This window comes from Mastomys coucha, unplaced genomic scaffold, assembly GCF_008632895.1.
Source record: "Mastomys coucha isolate ucsf_1 unplaced genomic scaffold, UCSF_Mcou_1 pScaffold22, whole genome shotgun sequence".
NCBI classification, from domain to species: domain Eukaryota; kingdom Metazoa; phylum Chordata; class Mammalia; order Rodentia; family Muridae; genus Mastomys; species Mastomys coucha.
Window position 1 is genome coordinate 146,678,933 of NW_022196905.1, and position 9,601 is coordinate 146,688,533.

General features: G+C 48.8%; 1 protein-coding gene across 2 annotated transcripts in view; it reads right to left on the bottom strand.

Moving 5' to 3' along the window:
* The window catches only part of Fcer2 (Fc fragment of IgE receptor II), an 11,757-nt gene extending 2,822 nt beyond the window's left edge, over positions 1-8,935 (bottom strand). Inside the window, exons 1-9 of one of the 2 annotated variants that reach the window (XM_031338911.1) lie at positions 8,803-8,935; positions 6,685-6,786; positions 5,561-5,680; positions 5,313-5,366; positions 4,123-4,185; positions 3,866-3,928; positions 3,620-3,682; positions 3,451-3,513; positions 3,254-3,343 (exon numbers count right to left, since the gene is read on the bottom strand). In XM_031338911.1, the coding sequence (XP_031194771.1) occupies positions 3,254-3,343; positions 3,451-3,513; positions 3,620-3,682; positions 3,866-3,928; positions 4,123-4,185; positions 5,313-5,366; positions 5,561-5,680; positions 6,685-6,706 (538 nt within the window). In that variant the 5' untranslated portion in view covers positions 6,707-6,786; positions 8,803-8,935. The remainder of the gene's footprint in view (positions 1-3,253; positions 3,344-3,450; positions 3,514-3,619; positions 3,683-3,865; positions 3,929-4,122; positions 4,186-5,312; positions 5,367-5,560; positions 5,681-6,684; positions 6,787-8,802) is intronic. The other variant, XM_031338912.1, reaches the window with a different exon arrangement.
* Positions 8,936-9,601: the final 666 nt, after the last annotated feature.

A 9,601-nucleotide genomic window follows, 5' to 3' on the forward strand; every position in this document is an offset into this window, starting at 1 on the left:
ATACCTCAGCTGCTCCTCACCCCCATAGATACCTCAGCTGCTCCTCACCCCCATAGATACCTCTACTACCCCAAACTCAGTTACTCAGATACTCCCCACCTTCATAGACACCTTAGCCCCCCCCCACTCCCACAGACATCTCAGTTACCCTCTACTCCCAAAGATACCTCAGCCACCCCCACCCCCACAGACACCTCACCTACCTCACCCCTAGATACCTCAGGTACCCTCCACCCCCACAGAGACCTCACCTATCCCGAGCTCCACAGACACTTCAGCTGCACCCCATCCCCCACAGACACCTCAGCCATCCACACCCCCACAGAGACCTCAGCTACTCCCACCCCCACAGATACTTCATCCACAGCACGACCCCTATAGACCCCTCAGTCAAAGCAGAAATTAAGAGCATGTATGACTCTTGCAGAGGACCCAAGTTCTGTTCCTAGCACCCACATTAGACAGCTTACAACTGCCTGCAACTCTTTGCTTTTGGTCTCCATAGATGTAAAACTCAAGAACTCACTTGAATAGTACCCACACCCCTGCCTCATAATTAAAAATAAAATAGATATTAAAGCTATTCAAAGATCAAAAGGAAAGAAATGAAAAGAGTAAGGGAGGAAGGCAAGGAGAGAGGGAAATACACATACATACACACACATACAGAGAGAGGGAGAGAGAGAGAGGGGGAGAGGAAGAGGGAGAGGGAGAGAGAGAGAGCCAGAGCTGAGCTCAGATTCTAGGGATCGGATTTGTATGTGGGAGATTCCTCGGTGGGTAGAGCGCTGAGCAAGTGCCAGGGCCTGAGTTCAGATCTTGTAGATGAATGTATCAGCAGTTCTAGTTCTCCTGTGGTGAGGAGGGAAGCAGAGAGAGTGTGTATATGTAGTATGTGTGTGCTGTGTGTGTGCTCTGTATGTGGTCTGTGTATGTGTGTATTTGGTGTGTGTTTATGTGGTCTGTATATGTGGTGTGTGTGTATGTGATATGTGTGCTTGTGGTCTGTGTATGTGGTTCATGTGTATGTGAGGTGTGTATATAGTGTGATATGTTGCACGTGTATATATGTGACATGTGTGGTATTTTATGTATGTTATGTGCATGTGTGGTGTGCATGTGGTATATATTTGTGCATATGTGAGGTGCACTGTGTGTGTGTGTGCATGGTGTATATGCATGTGTGTACTAAGAGGAATGGTAGATGGTGGGAAATCTGTGAGCAATGAATATGACCTAGAGTCCCCTTATTCTCCACCCCAAGAAACCACAGGGGTTTTCTGCTGGGATCCCCAGAGCCACACGTCCCAGGGGATGGGGACTCCTTCTGATCAAGCAAAGTTCCTTCCCCTTCTCTTATCCCCTCAGGGCAGTTGGGACTTTCCAGAAGTGGAAAGGAGAAAAGTCAAGGGCAATGAGGCACTGTTGCAGGGAGGGCAGCACAGCAGCCGCATTCTTAGCCCTTGTTACAGGCACCGCAGTGGCTCTTGCTGCGAGCTAGTTGGCCTCCCAGGGTTGACATTCCCACCCTCTGTGCTATCCCTGGGGTGATGTCATGTCCCTTAGCACTGAGTGGGCCAGTCTAGGGAGGCTGCTGTGGTGAGGGTGATGTGGCACAGAAGGAGAGAGGAGACACTTTGGGATTATGGGAACGTGGAAAAGGAGAGGAGCCCTTCATGCTGGAGTCTGGTAGGAGCCTCTCAACAGCAGAGAGGCAAGCCTTTCAGCACAGTTGGCATTTGCTTTGGAGGCTGCCTGCATAGAGACAATGCACAGATGTCTCTATATTCTTTCCAGATATGGGTTTTTATATTAAGACAACAATGAGCAATGATCTCAGGTTGGACTTCATTCCTCTGCCAGCGGTGTCCCTGGACTGCCAAACAAGACTGTTGGTTCTGTGTACAGTAAAAACATCCTGCCTTCTTGCACCCCTGTGGATCTTTCACCACTTGTCACCCACTTGGGAACCGCCCTGGGGTCATTTAAATTAGCTGGCAGAGCAAGCATAAGGACCTCAGTTTGAATCCCCAGATCTGGTTAAAGCTGGACGTGGCAGCCTGAACCTGAAATCCCACCAGTCCCATGGCAAGGTCTGAGGCAGAGGCAGGAGAACCCCTGGGTACTCATGAGCCAGCTAGCCTGACATATGCATTGGATAACAACAACAATCCTGTCTCAAACAAGATGGAAGGCAAGGACTGACACCTGAGATTGTCCCCTGACTTCCATACTTGTACCATGGCACATGTACACCTCTTCCTATCCCCCCCTGTTGCCACCAACACACACACACACACACACACACACACACACACTTTTAACAGGTCTTTGAAGATAACCTTAAAACCCACCAAATCCCACCCGTGATTACTGGAAAGAGCAAGATGCTGCTGCTTGAGAAGCCCACACTTGTCTCTGTCTTTTCTTCTTCTTCTTCTTTTTTTTTTTTGGTTTTTCGAGACAGGGTTTCTCTGTATAGCCCTGGAACTCACTCTGTAGACCAGGCTGGCCTCGAGCTCAGAAATCCGCCTGCCTCTGCCTCCCAAGTGCTGGGACTAAAGGCGTGAGCCACCACCGCCCGACCTCTGTCTTTCCTTCTTAAGGACTCATTCTTTCTTTTAACTCTCGTGCTTACATCTCTATTAGGGCTAGTGAGATGGCTTAGTGGCTAAAGGAGCTTGCTCCTAAGTAGGAAGACCTGAGTTCAATTGCCAGAACCTAAGTGGTAGGAGAGAGCCAAGTCCTGAAAGTTGTCCTCTGACCTCCACACATACATGCACATAGAGTAAATAAAATGTAAAAATAATTTAAAGAATCCTGTTGAAATCTCTCTGGATAAACTCCAATTCTTCATCACATTAGCTTGTCCTGAAATTCTTCTCTGAATCAAAGACAAAGATCCTGTTTTACTTGAGATGAGATCCCTATAGAGTTGAGGAAACTCCTCAGGCTGCTTCAAGGGGTCACAACATGGAGCTGTCTCTCTGTCCCTGCCACTCCTGCCAGGGCTCCTGACGTCCACATCTCCCTGCCTGGCTGGGCAGACAAGAGGAATGGAGGAAAGCTAGTGGTGGTTAGCTTTATCCTGGAGGAGGGATCAACCCATCTGTCTTGGTCCCCACATGAACTCAGATCCAGGAGCATCACACAAAACCTCAGTCACATCATGCCACACAATTGTGTCAGCACAGACACCTCACATGGCACACACAGAATGTCACAGTATTTGGTTACAGGACTTCAGGCTTACCCTTTGATATCAGTATCTCTATCCACAGCTTTGCCACTTCTTCCTGGAGTTTCTCCAGAGAATCTGAGGCTGTGCGCTTCTCATTCAAGCCTAGGGAGACCAGGGATGGGTACAGCGTTCAGGGACTGACTGGCATCTATAAGGACCATTCCCTTCCCATTCAGTTTGCCCCTTTCCCCTGGACATTCAAGTCTCACCCAGGGATTTGATGTTGACTACATCCTCTTGGAGTCTGTTCAGGTTGTGGGAGAGTTCAGAGTCTGAATGGTGTAGAAATGGGTGCAGATTCAGACACTGACTGGCATCTCCCAGCACCATGCCTTCCCACTCAGTTTGCCCCTTCCCCCTGGCCTTTCCAAGTCTCACTCTGGGATCTGACGTTGATTAGATCCTCTTGGAGTTCATTCAGGTCCTGGGAGAGCTGAGAGTCTGAAAGGTGTATATGTCTGCTCTCAAGAGATGTTACTTACCAGCCAGGTCACCCTGAGATGCTGTTCATGGGTCTTCTTCTTCCTTTCACCCCAACCCCAATCCTGACCCTGTCCTCCAGTCCCCTGTGTCCATGTGGTTCTTGGGTTGGGGGGCTTTTGGGTTCCTCCCACCCTGACTTACCTTGAGTTTTCATTTGCTTCTGTTCAGCTTGGAGCTCTTGTAAATTTTGTGACATCTGAACAGCTGCCCAGAGAGCAGAACTCAGTGATGACAAGGCTCCTAGAGAATGTCCCCCACCCTCACCTCTTCCCTCATGTGCCTTAGGGCTGCCTCCTTGCTGGGTGGTTTGCAGCAGGTAGCCACCACTGACTATCTAAGGCCATTCCAGCCCCTTTCTCCTTCCCCAACCCCAAACTGACAGGAGGTGACTGGCTCACCCTGGGACTTCTGGGCCAATTGATTACTCTGGTATTTTTGCAAGTCCTTGGTAACATGAGAGACTGGGACAGAGGGAGGAAGAAGAGAGGTGTTTTTAAGAATCACAAAGACCCACTTTCCATCCACCCCTTCCCCCTTCCCTCCCTGTCTTTCTCCTTTCCCATTTTTCAGCTCATGTTGCTTTCACACTTGCAGTCCTCCTGCCTCATCCTCCTGACACAACAGCCAAGTATGCACCCCCACACCCAGTTAAAATATCCAGTTAAGGGGCTGGAGAGATATGGCTCAGTGGTTAAGAGCACTGACTGCTCTTCTGAAGGTCCTGAGTTCAAATCCCAGCAACCATATGGTGGCTCACAACCATCTGTAATGAGATCTGACTCCCCTCTTTTGGAGTGTCCGAAGACAGCGACAGTGTACTTACATATAATAAATTAATAAATCTTAAAAAAAAAATCCAGTTAAGGTTGGGGTTATACTTCACCCCAACCCTCAGTTCAGGGACCTCCTTCGCATCACCACAATAACTGCAGCTTTTACTTTAAAGTAAGTACATTTTTTAAAGTACATTTTGCACGGAGCAAGGGAGAGGTGGAACACATGAGGTGCAGGCTAGAACTGGATAATCAGGTATGTCTTCTTTTCCTTTGGGATTAAATATGAAAACACTAGCCATGTTTTCTAAGGACTTTCCTCCCCACCTCCCTTTCTCTTTCTTTCCTTTTTAAAGACAGGTCTCACGTAACTCAGGATGGTATGGAACTCGAGCTTCCAATCCTCCTGCCTCCACTTTTCAATTGCTGGGATCACAAGTATGCACTACTGTGCCGTTACGCAGCACTGAGGATAGGACCCAGGGGGTGCGCTCTGCTGACTGAACTACGCCTCCAACCTCCGAGGCATTCTCTGTCTTTCTTTCTTCACTTGGTAGCTCACACCCATGGTACAGAAGGGTAAAGGGAAACCCAAGTGATTTTGTGAACCTTGTCATCTGAATAGATATCAGATGAGAGACATCCTTGCCTCTCTAGACTTTGAAGAAGTTTTCTGCTGGGTTGGAGACTGTTCATTGGTTCCCTACGGAGAGGGTGCCATTGAGGCAGCCCCGACAGTGGCCAGTGGCAGGAAAATGACAGTAGCTGACCATCCCAACCTGCACTTCTGTTAGTCCATCTTGACCATTCCATACCATTCTGGATTGCAGTGTCTCCCAGCTGTTTTAGATTCTTCTCCGTTTCCCAGTCTAGGGGGAAGATGATCAGACAAGAGAGAGAGATATTTATTAGCTGAGGTTGGGGGGGGCGGCAGGTAAGATCAAGGATGCTGGATGACAGGAGACCTTAAGATGAAACAGAAGATGAGGAGAGCTAGTGGCATGGGGATGGGAACAGAATGTCTCAGCAGGTTGGGGAGCTATGGGGCTGCAGATGTCCTTACGCCATAGAAGAAGCAGGGCCAGCAGGCCAGCCCACATCGCTGTGCTCAGCAGCCCCACCAGCACGAGCTGTGTCCCCCGTCTTGCACAGCAGCAACGCTTCCTGGGAGGCTCCCAGTATCCTGTTGGTAGCATGGAGAGTCATGATGAGTTCGTGGGGGTATGGGTTCCACCCCTCACTGTTTCCCCATCACTCAGTCTCAACATCCAGGGAGCATATCTAGAGCTCTGCCTGAAGCAGAGAGTCTCAATGGACCCCAGCTCCTTCTTCCTCAATTTTCCATACATGCAAACTGTCCACCACTGTGTCTACTTGTATAGTGTGTGTCCATCCATTCTCCTTAGCTTGGTCTATGTATGTCTCATCTGTGTATCTCTGAGTCTGCCTCTCTGGACTTTTGCCTGTCCAACTACAGTCTGTCCACACTCCAGCAAGCAATGAGTCTGACTTCAGTCCAGGTCATTTCCAGAAAGGCAGACTTAGAGCCAGGAGCTGAGACCTACCCTTCTCCCTTGCAATGCCGGGTCCCCAAGCCTCAACTCTAGAGGGATGCTCCTTTTTCTAGTCAGTTCTGATTTTCAACTCCCCATACGTAAGCCTTGATCCTCAAGTCCTAGCCACTCTCCTATCTATCCCCAACCCTGAGCCCCTTCCCTAGTTATAAGGCACCACATCCCAATTCTTGCCCCATTGCAAAGTCCAATCCCCAGATACCACCCACACTCTTCAGGCTTCACCCTAGCACCCGACGTGTCCCCTCAACTCTTGTCTGGAAGTTTTCCCATGCAGTTCCCAGTTCTTCCTTACCCTGGTTTTGAGAATTCATTCTGAATTCCAAGTTCCCGTTCAAATTGGCTTCCAAACTCTATCTGACCCCCAGCTGTCCAGCTGGGGCTGAGTTTTGTTGGGAAGGTGTTGAGTCACAGAAGGGAGGGGCCTTGAATTTCCCTGTTCCACCTGGCTGTGTGCCATGTGGGGGGATTAGTCAGTGCTCACCTCCCCACTCTATTCTACCTCCTGGCCCTTCTTGGGAATTCACACTCTTTGGGTAAAGAGGGGCTGAAGAGTCCCTCCCCTCTTCTGGGCAAAATGAGTGCCAGCATTGGCACCTGGGAATCTTCTTACCTGCGTATTCATTTTCTTCCATGGCAGTCTTGCTTGGATTCTTTCAGTGATGGGGCATGCGCTACCTGCCAAGGTTCTTGTCACTCCAGCTCTGGAAGTGATCTGGTTTCAATGGACATTAGGGTAAGGTGTCAAACTTATCCTAATTATGGGTGGACAACAGCATCTGGGACTTGAAAGTTCTGGAAGCCTTGGCTGATTTTGATTAGTTTGCAAGTTAAAATGAAATGTCTGTGGTGATCTTGGGAGATGAATGTAATCTGGAAGCCTGAGACCACAAGTTGAGTACCCAGAACATACCACACAGGAGGCACACAGCAGTTGCTCAATCCATGACCAATATCAACTGCTGATTTAAGATAGAAATGTCTTTCTTAAATGTAAAAAGAGGATGTTCAGCACCTGTGTGCATGCATGTGTGCATTCAGGTACAGGTATGTGTGCAAGTAAGCATGCATATGTCTGTTGTAAGCTCATGCCTGTGTATGAGTGTACATGCCTGTGCTCATGTGTGCAGGGGCCAGAAGAGGACATCATGATCTGTCTCTGTCACTTTCTACTTTATTTCCTGAGGCAGATCTCTCACTAAACCTGGACCTAGGTTAGCAGCCAGTAAGACCAGCAATCCTGGCTCCTCCGGCTGGCCCCAGAACTGGGATTACAGGCGTGCTTTCATGCTTTCATATGACCATGCCTGGCTTGCTTTCATTACTGTCTGTCTGTCTGTCTGTCTGTCTGTCTGTCTGTCTGTCTATCATCTATCTACCTATCATCTATTTATCTACCTATCATCTATTGATGGCTTTCTCTCTCTCTCTCTCTCTCTCTCTCTCTCTCTCTCTCTCTCTCTCTCTCTCTCCATCTATCTATCCATGGGGGCTGCTTGCCCATTAAGAGTGCCTACCCCCTGAACCTTGTCTCCAGCCCCTACCCTGAAGGTATTTTGTTTGTTTGTTTGTTTTGAGACAGGCTCTCTCAGTGGCCTGGAGTGTGTGAGTTGGGCAAGCAGGAAGGCCAGTGAGTCTCAGTGCTCTAGGGTTCCTCTTGGGTTCACCTCCCTGGCATTGGGATTCCAGGCATGCACCACTGGGCCTGGGTTTTTGTAGGTGCCGGGGATCTGAACTGGGGTTATCATGCTCTCGGGGCAAGCAATTTGCCCACTGAGCCATCTTCCCAGCCTTGCCCAGCATACTCAGCAATGATATGGGGCTGTGGCATGCCGCTTTGAATGCAACCTCCACCATAAGCACTCTGAATGATCCGAGTTTAGTCTTGGTTAAGGGCTCCATTGTATCATAGCATTTTCTGCCCTTCTCACTACTTTTCAGCTCTTACAGTTAAAACACGGTTTCAATTCAATTCTTGCTGATGGTATTTTGTCCCGTTTTGTTTTGAATAGCCTAGACCAATGAACTTTTGGCACTCCTACTTCAACCACTCAAGTGCTGGCATCCCCAGTGTGTACCACCATGTCCAGTTTATGTATAACTAGAGACAGAATCCAGGGCTTCATGCATGCATGAAAGTAAGCACACAACCAACTGAGCTTTAGCCCCAGCTCTTAACACTTTGACTTTACACACCACAAACAAGCCTGGCAGTCATCAACTGTCTTTGCTGTGTGACTATGGGCAGATTGCATGCCTTCTCTGAGCCTTAGAAAAATAATGGTGTGGGGTAGCTATTCTCTGCCTAACAGCATCTTAAACTGATTCTGCCATTAGAGGAAGAGGCCAAAGGCATCACACCCTGGGCAGCTAGATGGGTTGAGGCCCTAGAAGCAGCAATTTGACTCCTAATAGATGCTCAGTATACCACTGGCTAATAATGGGGGAGTTTAGTCTTACTTATGCAGTTGAAGTGCCAGAGTGTGACCCATCTGTCTACACACACATGGTGGCACTGGGACACTGCATCTTGTATCTTGTTGCCATTGCTTGCCAACTGGGTTACCTTGTGCTTCATTCTTGGCTTAGTCCAAGGTAGTTTCTTTCAAGGTGCCTTTGCTATCCAGTACCCACAGCTAGCTCCTGATACAAAGAGATAGACACCACACACACACACACACACACACACACACACACACACACACACACACACACACAAATATAAACTCACGTGGACTTGGAGTCTGTCCTTGTCCTTCTGGTGTAAGTGGAGCACTTGGAGAAGGTAGCTGAGGCCGGTGAGGTGAAGACACTAGTCTTCTGTGAGCACTTCATTAATGGCTTCTATTTTTATAGACCTAATTATGGGCTCACCGCCTGGGCAACCACAGCACACACACAAGGCCTTTTTTGGTGCTCCCCAGAACCTGGGGAAGTCCGGGCTATTGTTACCTTTATTTCTCAGGTAAGCAAACTGTTGGAGAGTCAGTGATGCCAATCAGCACTCTTGAAATGCAGAAGGAAGGAAGTGGCATAGCCTAGATCTGAACCAAAGCTGTGGGGGACTGAATCTCTGTGTGGGGGACTGAATCTCTGTGTGGGGGACTGAATCTCTGTGTGGTGGACTGAATCTCTGTATGGGGGACTGAATCTCTGTGTGGTGGACTGAATCTCTGTGTGGTGGACTGAATCTCTGTGTGGTGGACTGAATCTCTGTGTGGGGGACTGAATCTCTGTGTGGGGGACTGAATCTCTGTGTGGGGGGAGACAGGAGAGAGATAGAGAAAAAGTGAGATGATCATGGGGAAAGACAAGAGGGGGGAGAGGAGAGGGGAAGAAAGAGGAGAGGGAGAGAGGAGTGTGTAAGAGAGACATGAGAGCTAATGAAAGAGGGAGATGGAGAGTCGGGGGAGGAAAAAGGCAAAGGCATATGTGAGAAAGATACGAGAGAGAGAGAGAGAGAGAGAGAGAGAGAGACAGAGAGAGAGAGAGACAGACAGAGAGAGAGAGACAGAGAGAGAGAGACAGAG